The sequence below is a fragment of the Mastigoproctus giganteus genome, chromosome 2 (genome assembly GCF_048544385.1).
Source record: "Mastigoproctus giganteus isolate SK-2022 chromosome 2, ASM4854438v1, whole genome shotgun sequence".
Lineage (NCBI taxonomy): Eukaryota > Metazoa > Arthropoda > Arachnida > Uropygi > Thelyphonidae > Mastigoproctus > Mastigoproctus giganteus.
The window spans coordinates 176,007,225-176,025,916 of NC_143576.1; the positions used below are offsets into that span (position 1 = coordinate 176,007,225).

Below are 18,692 nucleotides of genomic sequence, written 5' to 3' on the forward strand. Positions count from 1 at the left end.
TTCATATTCTTAGTTGCCCTAACACAGCCCATGTATTTATTTGTTTTGTGATGACTCCCAGCACCCTGTCCTCCAGGCAACTGCTCATTCTAATAGAAGCAGTGCAAGAATCACCTTCACGTGCAGCTACTTTTAACCTTTTAATCTGTGAATCCCCCAAAGCTAGCAGTTTTCTGACCCACCTAATGCTGTCTCTATAGCATCAGCAAACACTCTTGCACCCCCTTCTATTTAAGTGTATCCCATCCCTGTAGAAGCAGTCTCTTCTGTTAACAAGCACAGACCACACTGAGAAAAATTCTACCCCAAATTGTATGTATCTGCAATTCTGCCCAGGCACAATAGGAGGGATTATATGCTGAAAGCCTTGTGAATTAACTCTAGACTTGAGTAAGTCTGGAAGGGAGGATTTTTATCAGAATCACCTGCACTTGTAGGTAGAAGGAATTTATTTTGTAGAGACAGCATTCATTTGAACAAAGGTGGTACAAGGGTTTTTGCCATCATTGAAGATACCCTAGTTGGGGGAGAAAGGTGATATAGACATATTGTGTTTTTCTGATAATATGGGTCAAAGTAATACTTGTACACATTTCAAGAATTCTTGTTTTTTTCCACAAGAATTCCACAATCTTTTCAGGCAAGATTTTCTGAGTGGCAATGTTTCAGATGAGCATGAAGATAAAGCTAAGGACACTAGCCTTAGTTACTTCAAGGGATGTGTCAGGGTAGTAAAACATAGAACAATACTTACTCTTGGCTCTGTCTACAGTAATGTCAGGAATGTTGTCTACAAAATGAGTGTATTTGAACTCCTGGTTAGGACAACTAATGCTGACATAATAAGGCTAACAGAAACATGGTGCCACCTGGAAATTGAGGATGACGAGTTCCGTTATGGTTTGTATAATGTATTTAAGATAAGGAAGGTAGAAGGGGTGGTGGTCATGCTTCTTATCAAAAGCAACCCGAGCATGAAAAGAGCTTTCAGGAGTGTTGTCTACAAAATGAGTGAGTTCGAACTCCTGGTTAGGACAACTAATGCTAACATAATAAGGCTAACAGAAACATGGCCACCTGGAAATTGAGGATGATGAGTTCCATTATGGTTTGTATAATGTATTTAAGATAAGAAAAGTAGAAGGAGTAGTGGTGTCATGCTTCTTATCAAAAGCAATCTGAGCATGAATAGAGTTTTCGCTGAATCTTGAGTTACTGTGTAATGTGAGTTAGTTGGAAGCAAAGGTATAATGAGAATGGGAGTTATCTACAGACCAGATGGTTGTGAAGAGTGTGTTAAGGCTCTCTACATGCAGATGGGGTGGGAAATCAGGTGCAATATCTTATTATGGTTGACTTCAATCTTCCCCTAATTGATTGGATTAAGTGAAAACTTGCCATGGGAAGCAAAATTTTTAAATAAACTAGATTATTATTATTTGTACCAGCAAGTTCCAGAAAATACTAGGAGTAAAAATTTTCTTGACCCCATCTTTACTCACAACCATCAGCAGATAGGCAGCATGCAGTTGCCAGTTGGATGATGAAGACAGATGTATTAATTAAAGGCATGCATTTTAATTGAGAAAAGAGGACATGGAAGTTTAAGATGCCATATGGCATCTATTAATTGGGTGGATTGCAGAGGGAAGGTGAAGACACTAAATTCATGGAATACCTTAACAGCAGTGATCACAGAGGCCATGAATGCATATATACCATTAAGAAAATATAGCATGAGGAGAATGTCGAGATGGAGGAATATGGAGCTGGCCAGTCTAACAGAGCAGAAAAAGATAGTATGGGAAAATTACAGAACGTTGAAAACCTACAACAACTACAAGTTGAACTGTAATAGTACCACAGATATGGTTAAGGAGACCAATGCTGAGTATGAAAAAGCACTGGCTAAGAGAAAAAAGAATGGGAACGGGAGTTTTTCATGTATGTGAGTACAAAGAAGAAGAAAACAAATCAGTTTGGACCCTTGTGTACTGGGTGTGGGGATAACCCAGCTGATGTTGCTGATAAATTAGCATTAGCATAAGCATTAGTAGAGGCATTTGATCTAAGAAAGCAAGCTTATGCAGCATCAGCCAAAAAAATAAAATAAAATAAATAAATAAATAAAAAATAACCACTTCCACTTCACCCCTCTGTTCGTTCGTTCGAAATACCTGTCCAGCTGAGGCTTAAACTTATTTAGGCTATCAACTTCCACAATAAGGGATGGAAGTCTATTCCACAAACCAACCACCCGCTGGCTAAAGGCAAATTTCCTCACGTCTATCCTACATCTGTCTTTCCTCAGTTTGAATTTATGCCCTCTCAGGTGATTATTCTGAGCAAGAGGAAGAATCCCATCAGCATTGAGCATGCTCAAACCATTCAAGGCTTTATACGCCTCTATCAGATCACCTCGCCAGTGCCTAGTCTCCAGACACTGTAATTTGCAAAACTTAAGCCTTTCTTCGTAAGAGCACCCCTTTGTTCCATTCACTAATCTTGTTGCCCTTCTCTGTACTCGTTCCAGCATCTCTACATCCTTCTTGAAATGAGGTCTCCAGACCTGTATACAGTACTCTAGGTGCGGTCTGACCATTGCCTTATACAAGAGAATAATCACCTCCTTATCCCTGCTAGAAAAATTCCTATATATCATCGACAATACACCGTGAGCTACTCTTGCAGCCCATCTGCACTGATCAGAAAACTTCATATCTGCCTGCTCAACCACCCCCAGGTCCCTTTCATTCTCTACCACTGTCAGTGTAGTACCACAGAGTTGATACGTTGCTCTGGGGTTGCTGTTTCCCATATGTAGTACTTTACATTTGTCAATGTTAAACTTCATTTGCCACCTCATAGCCCATCTGCTCAACCTTTCCAGATCCTGTTGCAGCAGCATAGCATCAGTAGTGTCCTTGACAACCCTGCCAACCTTCATATCATCTGCAAACTTGGACATTAAACTTGATATACCATCATCAATATCATTTATAAATACAGAAAAAAATAATGGACCCAATACTGAACCCTGAGGGACTCCACTAATAACATTAGTCCACGATGCGCAGTGTGCATTGATTACCACTCTCTGTCTTCTCCCCCCTCAACCACCCCTTTATCCATAGCAGCAGTTTGCCTCCAATGCCACACTGCTCCAATTTGTGCAGCAGTCTTCCATGTGCAACAGTATCAAAAGCCTTTCTAAGATCCAAGTATATAATATCAAAGTTATTCCCTGCATCCAGTTCTTTTGTGACTGCATCATAGCATCCAATCAAATTGGTCAGGCAAGACTTCCCCTTAACAAAACCATGCTGCGTCTGAGCAATAACTGAAGTCTTGTCTAGATGATCCTGCAGTGCTTCTTTAACCAGTGCCTCCATTAATTTTCCTGGAACAGAAGTTAAACTAACAGGTCTATAATTACTTGTGTCACCCTTTGATCCTCCTTTGTGAATTGGGGTCGCATTTGCACATCTCCAGTCCTTGGGTACTTCCCCTGAGTCCAAGGAAGCTCTCATAATTATGGCTAAGGGTTTGCTTACTTCCTTTGCTGCCTCCTTTAATATAACTGGATAGATCCCATCCACCCCAGATGCCTTTCTTGTATTTATCTTCAACAATTTCTCCTCCACTTTACTCTCAGTTATTACAAGATTCTCTAGCTTACTGCCAGAGTTGAATACACCTCTGGCATTCCCCTCGCTAAATAACTCCTCATGTGTGAATGTCGATGCAAATTGAATAGGTACTTCAGATTGGTCTTTACCCATAACACTGAGGAGAGGTTATACAAGTAAGCTGAGCTATGTGAAATTAGTGATTTCAAAATTATAGATGACTGTTTAATAGAAAAACTTTTGAGCATAAAAGCAAGTAAGGCTCCTGGAGGTGATGACTTATACCCAGTAATTTCGATGGAGGCTGCCGGAGAGTGTATTGAACCATTGAGGTTAATTATGGAGGCCTCGTGGGACTCAGGAGAGATTCCTTTGAATTGGAGAAGTGCCAGCCTATCACCAATACTTAAAGGCAGTTCTAAGAGTGAAGTCAATGACAACGGACCAGTTAATCTGACTTCAGTGGTAGGGAAAATCTTAGAAGCAATGATTAAGAGGACTCACATTCTGAAGGACTCACAGCATAGTTTTGTTAAGGGAAAATCACCTTTAACTAACCTGGTTAGCTTTTTTTGACACAGTTATTCATGGGCTAGATGTAAGGAACAATTTCAACATAGTTTATTTGGATTTCAGCAAGGCATTTGACTCAGTCCCTCATAAGAAGTTACTGTATAAGCTGGAACATGCTGGGATCACTTGAAAGATTCTAAGGCAGATTTGTAGGGTGGTTGCAGGAAAGAAGGCAGTGAGTTGTGAATAATGGATATTCTTCAGATTGGTGTAAAATCAGAAGTGGGGTCCCCAAGGATCGGTTCTTGAACCACAGCACCGTTGTTTTTGATTTTCATAAATGACATCAACAAAGAGATAAAGGGCATGATGTCAAAATTTGCAGATGACATAAATATTGAGAGTCTTTAATGATCAGGGCCAAGCAGCCCTCCTTCATGATGAACTGAATGGGCTTCAAGAATGGTCAGAAAAGTGACAACTATATTTAATGCAGAAAAATGCAAGGTCTTATACTTGGGGAATAGCAACCCCAAAATAAATTATGCACTTGGTGGGGTTGAATTAAGAAACAATAAATGAAGAAAGGGATCTGGGAGTTGTGGTATGGCCAGATATGAAGTTTTCTGAGCAGTGTAAACAGGCAGCTAGGAAAGCCCATGGTATTGATGATTTATTGAATAATGTCTTGTAGAGAAAGGTAGGTCATAATTCCACTGTATAAGGCATTGTAAAACCACATTTGGAAAACTGTGCTCAACTCATCTTTACCAATTGCCAGCATGTTATAAGCATAACAATAGAGCATAAATGACAACTAATATATTTGATAATTAGATTAAACAGCTTGATGATAAAATGAGGAGAGAAAATAGGAATGTTTTACTGTATGTGGATAATGCTTCAGTACATCAAAGTTCACATATCACATTAGAAGATATAAAAAATTATCTAATTTCTTACAAGTGATTCAACCTTTGGATGGAGGAACAAAATAAATGGTGAAATTAAATATAAAAAATAAAACAATTCTTGTATATTGAAAGCCAAGTGGACAGTGACAATGAAATTACTGGCCAGTATTGTTAAAATCTCTAATTTTACTTGATGCAATTTTTAGGGTTCGTAGTCTAATGAAGGGCCCTTATACTCATCATGTCGGCCAACATAATGCCATATTGATCATTGTTGACAAAAATTTGTCTGAGAAATGGAGGGTAAAATGTGTGGGGGAGAAAAATGTTGTCGACAACCTATAACTTATTATACACCATTGGAAAGAGCATTCACAAGAAAAACTGGGAAGACTGAAATAGATAACGTTTTTGTTAGTTCCTTAGTTTTATGCCAAGTCGGGGTACTAGAAACTTTTTTGTTACCATAAAGCTCTCTATTTGAGATACTACACTAACGACCATTCGTTACTACGGACCCTTCATCCTGAGTGCCCGGCACTCAGTAGTTGACTGATTTTTTTGGATAAGCTCTTTTTGGTCAGAAGTCAAAATGAAACCATATGAAAATATTTCCAAAGATGGTGTTTTTCATTTTCACCCAAATTTGGTGAAGAATGTTTGTCAAATAAAAAAATATCAGATGATTGTACTAAACTGTGGAAATCATGAAGTTTGTGTAATGTATAAAAATAAACTTCATATGGGACATGTAGTCAACAATGAGACTCCCCTCTGAACTTCAGAAAAATGTTCCATGATCTTCCCATCAGACTGAGTTGAACTTCTCTGTAGTGGCTGATGATCCCCATGAGGACTGTTACTTCATTTCTGGGTCCCAATGGTATATTCATTTTAACCCCTAGTTACTAATCTAGACATAAAACTCTCTGAATCATCTTTAAAAATTTCCTGGTTTTCTATGAAAGTGACTGCATTTCTTTGTGAAGTGGGGTCAATATCTCTGAGACCTAGTGAGAATGAATCATTGACATAATTGGTTTATCTGAAGTATGCAAAAAAAAAACATTTGGTTCTGATATTTAATTTCATTGACTGTCCTTGCAAACTTTAGTCCTCTGTCTTTCATCACTTTCATTTCTACCTTTTTTACAAATTTCTGGTGTTTGTTGCTCAATTTAGGTATCCTCTCCTTGGGTCAGCTTCCGCTGACTCTCTTCTCCATTTGAATTGCTTACTCAGAACTTTACTTCGTATGGTGATGAAGAATATTAGCCATAAATATATTAATCAGCCTCTTATGAATTTCCTTGATTGCATTTTAGTTTAATTTAATTAAACTAAAATGCACTTTTAGTTTAATTAGTGCATTTTAATGATTATTCTATACTTCAGCTTCTTCAGATCTCTGTTAGCTACAACAGAAAGTGCATTTTAGTTTTTCTAAATAAAATTTCCAAGGAGTTTTGTGACATTATTTTGCACATAAGTTGTAATAACATACATTAATAAAATAACAAAATTTCAAGATTCTGTGGCATTGTTTTCATAAGTAGATAACTTTTCTGATGTTTCCTCTTAACTTCATTGTGCTTATTATTATCTCTGAAAGTTTACTGTACAATAGCTAAAAGTAACATGAAGTTTTTACTTTAAAAGAAAGAACGAATCATTAAAAAATAAACTACATGTTGTGAAAAAATGGCTTTTCAGTGTGTATCACATTAGTCATTAGGCCTATTCCAACCTTACTCCCTCTCTTACTCACTATAATAGTTTGAGAGAAAATATTCATACTGTGTTTATTTTAGCAGCAACTTAATTAGCAGTTTTACCCTCCACTGGGGGTAAAATTGCTAGGTAAGGTTCTGGTAAAATTGCTGATTAAGTTGAGTTGCTATTACATGGTCAGAACTTACCTAACTAGCCTTTTAACTTTATAGAATTGTCTCTTTATGGTTCCTGTTCCCTTGAAAAGTGTAGTATGTATCTACACTTTTCATGACATGGATTCTTTTAGGCGCCTCCATAGCCAGGTGCGAAGAAGCAGCAGTGCGTAGCACACGCTTCTTGATTAGACCAGGGTTCGAGCCCGTCACCACCAAATACGGATGATGCAGAAAGGTCAGGGAATGACCACCGCATATTCCCGGAGCAATATGGCCTTAGTTGCTAATGCTCCTAAAAACCAAATAACAAACTAATAAAAACTAATGGATTCTTTTATACAGAATATTCTTATTTTTGGAAAGAGAGAAAATTTCACTGGGGTTTCAACTCACAATACATTTTTGAGAAAAGAATGATAAAAGATTATAAACTCATAACATAAAATGGATTAGAAATTTATAGAATAGAGGTAATACATATAAAGCAGAAAAAAGTACTAATATTTAAATAAAAATTTGTATCCATGAAGAAAAGTGGAACTGTTCTGTTCCATTTTACTATTCTATATTAATGCATATCTTTCACTTGCCTGTAGCTTACCTTACTTTATATATATATTTTTTTAATAAAAATTACCATCGTTAAAATGGACATTATGACATCTATATATAAGCTGTTTAGTTCGGTGACCATATTTAATATTTTATTATAGTATGGGAGCAGGAGACAGAGACTACAAACAACTAGATCAAGTAATTGAACTGCAGACAGGAGGCTTGTCAGCCAATTTTCATATAAGCGAAGATCCAAAAGTTTTTGGAAAATTTAATCAGGTTAAGTATATTAAATTACTGTTCACTGATATTTAAAGTTGTTAAATTTTTACTTCACAAATTTAACTATAATCTTATTCATAAATGTATGCAGTTGAATTTTATAAATAAGATTGTATATCCATTATTTGAATTCTCTTTTTCAGATTTTTACTGTGAAAACCAAATTTGCTTTGAAATTATTTTTTTTTATACCTTTGTTTTCTTTCAATATCATCATCCCTTACCTCTCTTATTAATCAGTTTTTATTTTTGTGCCATTTCTGGTATCTTACTTTTCACATTTCTTAATATGGGGATGTTGTCTAACTCCTACCACACTCTGGTAGCACATTCATTGACACCCAGTAGACTGAAATATAAACTGTGATTAATAGAAGAGAAGAAAAACCACCATTTTTATCACCATTTATTCCAGACTGCTGTCATAACAGCTATTTTACATTTTTCTTTTACACCCACATAGGATAACTGCATTTCCTTAAATTCCAATTTCCTTTGTACAGAAAAAAGAGTTGTCAGTGTTTTTAGACCATGGAACAATGGAACCAGGTCCTATGAAACAGTAAGTTGTATTACGTAGTCCTCGGTCAGTATGTCAAGTATGGGTATGAAAAATGCCTGGGGAATGTCATACCATGTCAAGGGGCCCCGGGTGCCAAGCGAATGTGATCGAGCGTTTTCTCTGTGCTTAAAAAGTGATTATATAAAAGCGATTTAAAGTTATATTAAGTTACTGCCCTTAAGAAATTTATTTTTTATATCAGCTACTGTCACAAAAAGTACTTGTACAGAGCAAGAAAGAAAAGCTACCTTTCTTTATTTTTCATACTTCTTTTACTAACACTTAATACTCTACGCTTGGTCACACCGGGCACTGCTCCTGCCTCCTCGTGGCGGGGCCGGAAGTCTTGGCAGAAAAGCTCATCTGCCAAGGACTAAAAGGAGCAAACATGGATCAACATGCCTTTCCGCCTCTCGAGCCGACAAGCTCTCGGCCAGAGTTAGACCCTGACCATAATACGTCGCAACCCAAGAGGTTGAAAACCACTTCCTCAGCGACAAATTGTCCTGCATTTCTTATAATGCACTCTCTTGCAGATCAGCCTCTCAGTAAGCTCTCTCCGTTCCTTATCCAGAAACAACTGGAAAGTTTGGCAGGATCTCCTAAGACAGTCAGGAGATTACAATCAGGCGACCTGCTATTGGAAACAGCGAACAGTAGACATTCAGAGAAACTGCTAAAACTTACAAGTTTTGCTGGAATTCCAGTAAAGGTTTCTCCCCATGCCACCCTAAATACATCTAAGGGTGTTATATCCAGCTGGGATCTATTGAATGTCACGGAGGAGGAGTTAACACAAGAGCTTCAAGATCAAAATGTCACTGCTGTGAAAAGAATTATGGTGAAAAGAGAAAATATACTCACACCTACAAGGAATATTATTCTAACTTTTAACACGCCAAATCTACCACCATCGATAAAAGCAGGCTACCTACTCTGCCGCATTAGACCATATATTCCTAACCCATTGAGATGTTTTAAGTGCCAGAAGTATGGCCACTCTCAAACGGCATGCAGAGGAAACCAGGTTTGTCCTAATTGTGGGTCCGCTGACCACACCCAAACTGACTGCTTGGCAAAAGAAATGACTTGTCCCAACTGTAAGGGAAACCATCCTGCCTACTCAAGGACGTGCGATAGATGGAAAACTGAAAAGCAAATCGTTAAATATAAGATTGAAAATAAAGTGAGCTTTCAGGAAGCACGGAAATTAATTGCTCCCAGTATGAATAAACGTACGTACGCCAATATTACGCAAAAATATCAATCAGTAGCCACTCAAACTGATGTTACAGTCCCTTCTACCACCTCAATCTCTGACTGGGCTCGGACTGTTCTCTCTCAGCAACAGTCCAATGTCCCGAAACAGTTGAACCAGGCAAGTAATACTGCACTTACAGTACCAGCTACAACTTCTTCTCCTTCCCCAGTGATTTCTTCTATACCGAATAATCGCAACTCAAATTTAAAAAAGAATATCCAAGAAACGTCTATGGATACTATTGACTCATCCAGACAGGAAGAACCGATCTTAGAAATATATGCGGAAGAAGAAATGGACACCGGTCGACCATTATTCCCAAAAAAAGATAAACCAAGGCCTGAACGTCACAAGACAGTCACATTAAAAAAACAGTCAGAAGCAGCTTCTTCTACTAAACATCAGTAATGCCTTACATTCTACAATGGAATTGTAGAGGATTTCGTAGCAACCTTAACGATATTCAAGTCTTAATTAACCGCTACTCTCCAGTTGGTTTCTGTCTACAGGAAACCTATCTAACTCCGCAAATTTCCACCAACATAAAGAACTATGTAATCTATCGGCACGATCGTAATAATTCAAATACTGCCCGTGGGGGTGTGGCCATCTTAGTCAGCTCAAATATCCCGACCAAGCAAATTTTTTTGCAAACTACAATTGAAGTTGTCGCCGTACGTTTGATAACCCAGATTGCTTTAACACTGGTATCAGTCTATCTCCCACCAAGTCATACCTTCTCTTACCAAGACCTTGAAAACCTGCTAATGCAACTAGAACCCCCTGTCTGTCTCTTGGGTGATTTCAATGGCCACAACCCCTTATGGGGATCGACAAAATTAGATATCCATGGCCGCTTAATTGAAACCTTTCTGGATAAGGAAAACCTTACTGTTCTTAATACTGGTGCACCTACTCACATACAACTACCAACTGGACAAACCTCTGCAATCGATCTATCAATATGTTCCCCGATTCTGTATCCAATTATAGAATGGTCTGTTATAGACGATCCCATGGGCAGCGACCATTTTCCGATTATTTGCGACCTGCTCACTGCACAACCACCATTAATCATACCCTGCAGGAAATGGAAGTTCTCTCAAGCCAACTGGGTCAAATTTCAGTCAGTTGTCACCCTGGATGAACAATATATACAAACACAGTCGATAGATGAAGCCACAGAGTATATCACTTCACATATAATATCTGCAGCTAAATGTTCGATTCCATTGTCGAATCCCCAGTCCCGACGGCACCTTAACTATTGGTGGAATCAAGAATGCACAATAGCTAAGAAGTTAAAAAATAAAGCGTGGAATTTATTTCGTAGATCCCCAACCACAGCTAATCTTATCAATTACAAGAAACTAAGAGCAAAAGCACGTCGCACTCAAAGAGAAGCAAAGAAGAATTCTTGGATTCGGTTTGCATCCACCATAAACAGAAACACTAACTCCAGGTTAATATGGAAGAAAATCAGGCAGATTTCTGGAAAATTTCCAACCACCCCTTCACCAATTCTTTCATGGAATGGGCAAGAACTATCTGCTCCTCAAGACATTGCAAATGCCTTGGCTAAAACTTTTGCCGAAGTTTCTGCGGCATCAAATTATTCTCCGGATTTCCAGAAAATAAAGACCCAGACTGAACAACGAGCCATCAACTTTCGAACTTCAGTTTTCTTTCCATATAATCAGCCTCTGCAATATCATGAACTTATACATGTCATTAAAACAACACGCAACAGTGCCGCTGGACCAGATGGAATCTCTTACATTATGTTACAACACCTTGGTGAGAGAAATTTACAAATACTGCTGGTCTATTATAACCGGATATTTATGGAAAACATTTATCCCAGCTCTTGGCATCATGCCACAATTCTTGCCTTTTTGAAACCCGGTAAAGATCCTACCAGTCCTAACAGTTATAGACCTATTTCTCTATCCAGTTGCCTCGGTAAATTACTTGAAAAAATGATCCATAATCGCCTTGTTTGGATCATCGAAACGCAACAACTAATTAGCAATAATCAGCATGGCTTTCGAAAGAACAGGTCCTCCTTAGATCTCATGATCAAAGCTGAGTTTGCAATTCGTAATGCCTTTGTGAAAAACGAACATCTTGTTATGGTTTCCATAGACATAGAAAAGGCATTTGATACTACCTGGCGTCGTGGCATTCTCAGTGACCTCCATGCTCTAGGTCTACGAGGCAACCTTCCTATATTCATCAGGAACTTTCTCAGGACTCGTTCGTTCCAAGTTCAATACCGCAACTCGCTTTCTATGACATTTTTACAGGAAGAAGGAGTGCCACAAGGGTCCATACTTAGTGCAACCCTGTTTGCCCTAAGAATCGATTCCATCACAAAAGATCTTCCAAATACTGTTGAGACCTACCTTTATGCCGATGATCTCTCTATTTCTTGCCATTCTCTGAATATGAGATCCATTGAACGGCAGCTGCAGATATGTTTAAATAAAGTCCAAAGGTGGGCAGAGTTAAATGGCTATCATCTATCACAGCAGAAAACTGTTGCAATCCACTTTTGTAATCAACGGAAAATGCATACAGATCCCGAACTTCAGATGCAAAACTTTACTGTTCCAGTGACTAACAGCATCAAATTCTTGGGCTTAATCCTTGACAGGAAACTGAATTTCCTTGAGCACATTAAATCTGTGCGTATATCCTGCCTCAAAAAGCTGAACATACTAAGAGCTTTATCTGCCTTGTCTTGGGGAGCAGATCGTACATCTTTGTTGCTCTTATATAGAGCATTGATCAGATCCCGATTGGATTATGGTGCTCCTCTTTATGATTCCGCCCGTAAGAGTACATTGAAATGGCTGGATCCTATACAGCATAGCGCATTGCGGATTGCACTTGGTGCTTTCAGGACATCTCCTACTCATAGCTTGTACATTGAAGCTGATGAGCCCCCCCTTCACCTCCGCAGAAAAACGCTGCTTCTAAAGTATGCAGCCCGAATACAAAATTGTGGTCATCATCCTGTTCAGCCATACCTCTTTAATCCACCACTTCAAAACCTCTATAGAAATAAACCCAGTAAAATAAGACCAGCAGGCTTACGCCTCATTGAGTTAATGCAGAGTTGGAATGTTCAGATTTTCAACAGGCAACATTTAATGAATTACTCCCAACCGCCATGGATTCCGCCTCCTCAGTTATATTTCGATACTTATCTTGACAAATGGGGAAAGAATCGTCTACCAACACTCAATATGAAGCAACTCCATGCAAGTCATATTCAGAAATACGTTGATTTTTTGCCCATATATACTGATGGCTCCAAATCACATTCAGCCGTTGGAGCAGCGGCAGTATTTCCCTCTACTATCATCTCAGCTGCCCTTCCACCTGAGTACAGCAGCTTCTCCGCAGAACTTCATGCAATAAAATTAGCTTTAGAAAACCTGAATCTCAACCCATCTGTAAAATATGTTGTATACACAGACTCTCTCAGCTCAATAACTGCAATGCAAAACTCCTCCTACAAGGCTCATCCTGTGTTAAATCAAATCGGAAGACTCCTATTACAAATTGAAGAACGTCATCAATCAGTGACCTTTTGCTGGATCCCAGCACATTCGGGGATAAAGGGTAACGAACTTGCTGATGAAAATGCTAAAAATCCGTCAACCTTTGATTTAACCTCCAGTCCGGTTCCAGCCTCTGACTACTGTCACATCATACGAACAGCAGGTTTCGCGAAGTGGAAAGAGCTATGGCACACACAAAAGAATAATAAACTCTATCAGTTGAAACAGGATCCAAAGCATTGGCGCTCTAGCACCAAAACAGTGCGAAGAGAAGAAGTGGTTCTTGCACGGGCACGTATTGGACACACATATCTGACCCACCTCCATCTGCTCAGAGGCGAAGATCCTCCTCAATGTCCATACTGTTCAGAAAATTTAACAGTAAAACATATTCTGATAGACTGCCCTCAATATCAACAGGACAGAACATCCGTCCTCTGTTCCCTGAGAAATCTACGAGAACCAATGACATTGCAACATATTATTGGAGATGATGCAAACATCAACGAGTTTTTCTCTTATCTGAAAATAATTGGACTTTATGATAAATTCTAAAGTATCTCTGTAAACGCAACCAAGCTGTTATGCCTAAATTATGTTTTTAGCTATGCTTAAATTTTGTGTTTAGCATTTTCATGTGAATAGGCGCATTATAGCCACAGCAGCTTATGCGCCATTAAACCCCCATAACACACACACCATGTCAAGGTTTAGAGGAGGTCAAATAATAGTGTAAGGTTGCTTTACGTGGTTCAGACTTGACCGTTAGCCTGTGCCAAAAACCATCAGTACCGGGTCATACACTGATATCTTGGATGTTGTGTGGTAGCCACACTCTAGCAGTTCTTTGGAGGCTGCCATGTTCCAGCATGATAATGCTCCATCCCATACAGTAAGCACTGTGAAACTGGTTTAAATAAAAAAAATTCTAACAACTCACTTGACTGTACTGGAGTCCAGACCCAAGATCCAAATCAGTGGAGCACCTTTGGAATGAACTGAAATGCCAGATCAAGGCACAACTAGTGTGTCTCTATCCTACAGCTGAAGTGCTGCCCCTTCTTCCATGGCTAAACTGATGTGCCCTTCTTCTACAGTTGAACTGATTCCTGCACCAAAGCAGGAATGGACAGATATTCCTGCTTCTTGCTAAAAGTGAGGTATTTTTATCAATGTAGCCCATCCTAGTAGGTAAAAAGAACCTATTTTATAGAGCCTGAATTCATTTTAGCAAAAGTAATTCCAGTTTCATTGAGACCTTCAAGGAGAACATACAGCAAGATTAATATACGAGGGATGATAATTTAATTTGCGGTCTGGTGCAAGATCTCATCTTAATTGTCAGCATCTGAATCTTCTGTGGATTTCTCCTTCTCAAAATACTCTGCCTTGAACTTTACACACTTTCACCACCATCATACCCATGCATTAAATGCTTCTTTCAAGCCATTTTTCGAAAGACTGAAGTGCTTCCATTGTGGATCTGTGAGCATCATTGTGTCAGATGCAAAACGCTTGCCTTTCAGAGCTTTCTTCAGATGTGGAAACAGGCAGGAAGAAATCACATGGGGCTAAGTCTGGTGAATAAAGGGGATGTGGCAGAATCTCAACACCTATGGCAGTGATTACTGCCTGCACAATATTAGCCGTATGGGGCCTGGCATTGTCTTAATGGTAAAACCACTTTACATCATAAAGTTCAGTCACACCAGAATGTGGCCATCTTACAAAGCACTCATTACCATATGTTTCATTCATCTGTTTGTTTCCAAATAGTAATAATCAGATATTAAACATAGTTCAATTGAATGGACAAAGGTCTTGCATGGTAATGAATGAAATTAGAATATATGCAATGGAAAACCGGTGTGACATACTTTGTTTGCAGGAGCCATGTGCATTACAGCATGAGCAGAGTTATAGATTGGTAGGTTTTCCTGTAACTGCTAAGTCAGTTTATGTTACTAGAGTGAGGCCAAGAGTAGCAATAGTTATTTTTCATAGGAATTTAAATATAACTGTGGTATCATGGTTGTGCAATCAAGACATTGCTTTCATTCATGTTGTTATGCCTGACATTTCATTTTATTTATTGTCATTGTATTGTTCTCCAACAGATAATATTGAATATTTCATTTCATGTATGGAAGGTGCATTGGCACAGATAGGTTATGGCAATGCATTGACATAAATGCTAAATCCAGTATGTGGTTCAGTGGTATGACTGATAACAGGGGAATGTGTATGGAGGATTTTATAATATCAAATAATTTAGTTGTACTTAATGAATCACAACAACCGTATACTTTTAGCAATGTACATGGACAATCGAACATTGATTTGACACTGGCTTCACCAGATTTTGTCAAGAGGGTGTGTCACTGGGTTGTTAATGAGAAAGTGAAAGTGAAAGTGTGTTTAGGGTCCAACGGCACCAGGGGTTTCCCCCATCTCCGCGTAGTTTACATTGTGGGTGAATTGTCAAGAGGGTGTGTCACTGGGTTGTTGATGAGAAAGTGAAAGTGAAAGTGTGTTTAGGGTCCAGCGGCACCAGGGGTTTCCCCCATCTCCGCGTAGTTTACATTGTGGGTGAACCAGTTGACTGGAAAAGCCAGAGATTTAAAAATGTGTGGGAATTGTATTTGTGTGGTGTCGTGCCGTTGTTCATCTGGTCATTTAGCCGCTGGACCCCTATTGAGGCCCAACGTTGCCCCACTTTCGCCCCGTGGAGGCAGACCAGGAACTCACTTGACTTAGGTTACTCTGGCAGGTCCTGCCGCTTAATTTCCTGAGATTTCGGCAGCTAGGACCTAAAAAAAAAAAAAATTGAAGATATATAAGTGTGTATATATATATATATACAGTAATACCCCGACTTACGCTACCCCGACTTACGCGAACTCGGAGTTACGCGGTTCTTGATTTTTTCGTTTGGCAACGCTGCCGCCCACTATCTTCAAGGTCGTTTTTCATATGTTATCGATATCCGGTGCGACGGCGGAGATTGAGAGCGAAAGATGAACAAAATTCAACTCTGCTGCTTTTATGTTTTTTATATCAGTGAAGGGGAAACACATTTCACCATAATAACGTAAAAACCAACACAATTCCAGCTATCGGTATAATCGCAAATGCAATTAGATCGAGTTTACTACCAGTTTATAACAGATTTCACTAGCAGAAACACAACTGGATTTTTATTGTTTTATGGTAGTAACCCCTAGAAATGTGAGGTGTTAATAGTGTATCTCTGCCTTTATGGTGTTGTTTATTCAGTTGCTACATGCGCGCAGCTTTGTTTATGCGTATCAAGAGTGCTCCTCGTTTTGTAATTGTGCTTTATTCCCTAAAAATTAGTAAAATTAAAAGGTGTGAAAAGGAAGCGTCCTGGTGAAGACACTGCAGATTCAGAGAGAAAAAGAAAAGCAATTATCGATAAACAGAGGCGGACTGGTCAAAAATTCTTACCCGGGAAAATTTATAGTGGCCTCACACTATGGTTTATGGCCAAAATCACACCGGCCCACCGGGGTTTCCCCGGTAAGGCTTATGGCCAGTCCGCCTCTGTCGATAGAGAAAAAATATGAAATTGTGAAACGCTTTGAGCGAAATGAAAGACCATGTGATATTGCACGTGCTACAGGCCTAAATGAAGCAACGGCGAAAAGCACATGACAATTGCAAACTTGACAGGTTGAAAATTGAAAAGATCTCAATTGTAAAGGGCTTAAAAATTTTAGAAAACATAGACTCCAACGAAGAACGCGTTATAGCTACAAAGCAAGGAATAAAAAAATTATTAGTTTGCTACGAAGAAATTCTGCGTGAAAAAAAGGAACGCGCTGTGTCGTCAGACGCATTTGTTAGATTTTATGAAGCCATCGACATCGAAATAACTTTTTAACGTAAGTCATTTGTTTTTTTAATACATATTTTGTATTAATATGTATAAAGAACTGCAATTTTATTAATATTTTTCTTCTAAACTAGTGTTTTTGTTAGTCCTTGGTCCCAATTAAGCAAAATTTATATGTATTTATATGCAAAGTTGTACCCCGACTTACGCGATTTTCGTCGGACCCACCTATCGCGTAACTTCGGGGTATTACTGTATATATATATATATATACACATGCAGTTGTAATTTATTTTTGAATGTTTGCATACAGCGCATAGCGTCCATGCATTCAAACGGCAAGAGCAGGGCAGTGGATATGATAGGCCGAGACTGGGCGAAAATTAATTTTGATTTGATTAATTTAGGATGTAGGGCGTTTACATCGTGTATAGATAGAGTGGGGGAGGAGAGGCAGAAGGCTGGGGGTAAAGGTAGAAGTATGGGGGCGACAGAGTAGATGTCCACAGGTGGTCAGTGAGGCATGTCCATGCCTCACCAGAAGGAAAAGGAGGGTCGGTGGAGAGAGGGGGGGACAGGGTGTCTCCCCTCTTCCCTCCTGGGTTTGGGTTTAAAGTAATCGAGTCAGGTGCTCGATTTTGTTCGCCAAAATGGCTTGGTGGCAGTGAACTGCACGATCCAGGTCGGTGTGTTCCTTTGAAAAGTCCAGGGTTGTAGTCATTCTAATGGTTGTAAGCCGTGTCCTTTATTCTTGGTAGAATCCGTTTCCTTGTAGGGTCCACGATGCGGCAGTCATGACACTTTGTCGTTTTCAGTTCTCAGCTTGAATTAGTTTTATTGCTGTTGGTCACGGTTTGGTTGTTGTACAATGAGGGTACGTCTCCTCTTGTAGAGGTCTTCTGCGAATTTGGAGAATGCAATGTATTGCTCTTTACTGTCGAGTAGGTGCTTTTCTCTGTCTCTGGGCAAGAAGGTGATCCTGGAGATGAGCTGGCAGCGAAGGTCATCGTAGAGCCGGCAATCGTACATGAGATGCTGCCAGCTCTCAGACTCTCCACAGCAGCAGGCAGGGTCCTCTGTGATGCCCAGGGCTGTGAGTTTTGCCTTGAATGCTCCGTGTCCGGTAAGTAGAAAGGTTGTATAGAGGCCCGGTGAGAACTACAGCGGGGCCTTTGGATGCAATTTCTCCACGTTGGGGAGAAATTTCCTAGTGATCTCTCCCTTGGAAGAGTTGTCCCATCTAGATTGCCATATTTGCGTGAGGTGGGCAGTGAACCTTTTCTTTTCGGTCGCTCGGTTAGCAGTGGGATCTGCATTGAAGCCCATGAAGGTGCAGGCGTTCCCCTTAGAAATTTCATAGAGGATACCGATTCTGGCCACTTCCAGGTCGAGTGGAAGGGTTCCAGCCAGCACCTACAGCGCATGTGTGCTTACTGTGCTGCAGGCCCGTGTGATGGCTAATAGCATGGCTCTGTGGATGGAGTCGAGTAACCTGTGGTTTACTGCCATGGTGACTTTAGAGTACCATGCTCCCGATGCATAGGTTGCTATCGGTATAAAGGCTGCTTTGTATGTGAGCTTGAGGGTTTTGCTGTTTAGCCCCCAGTCCCTTTTTGCGACCCTGGTGATGAGGGCCGTGTAGCCCCTAATTTTCTTCCTGGT

General features: G+C 39.6%; 1 protein-coding gene across 4 annotated transcripts in view; it reads left to right on the forward strand.

Annotated features, from left to right (window-relative positions):
* The window catches only part of LOC150089770 (presequence protease, mitochondrial), a 284,476-nt gene that overhangs the window by 179,454 nt on the left and 86,330 nt on the right, over positions 1-18,692 (forward strand). For all 4 annotated transcript variants that reach the window (XM_090389648.1, XM_090389649.1, XM_090389650.1 and 1 more), the window contains exon 17: positions 7,659-7,779. In XM_090389648.1, the coding sequence (XP_090245774.1) occupies positions 7,659-7,779 (121 nt within the window). The remainder of the gene's footprint in view (positions 1-7,658; positions 7,780-18,692) is intronic.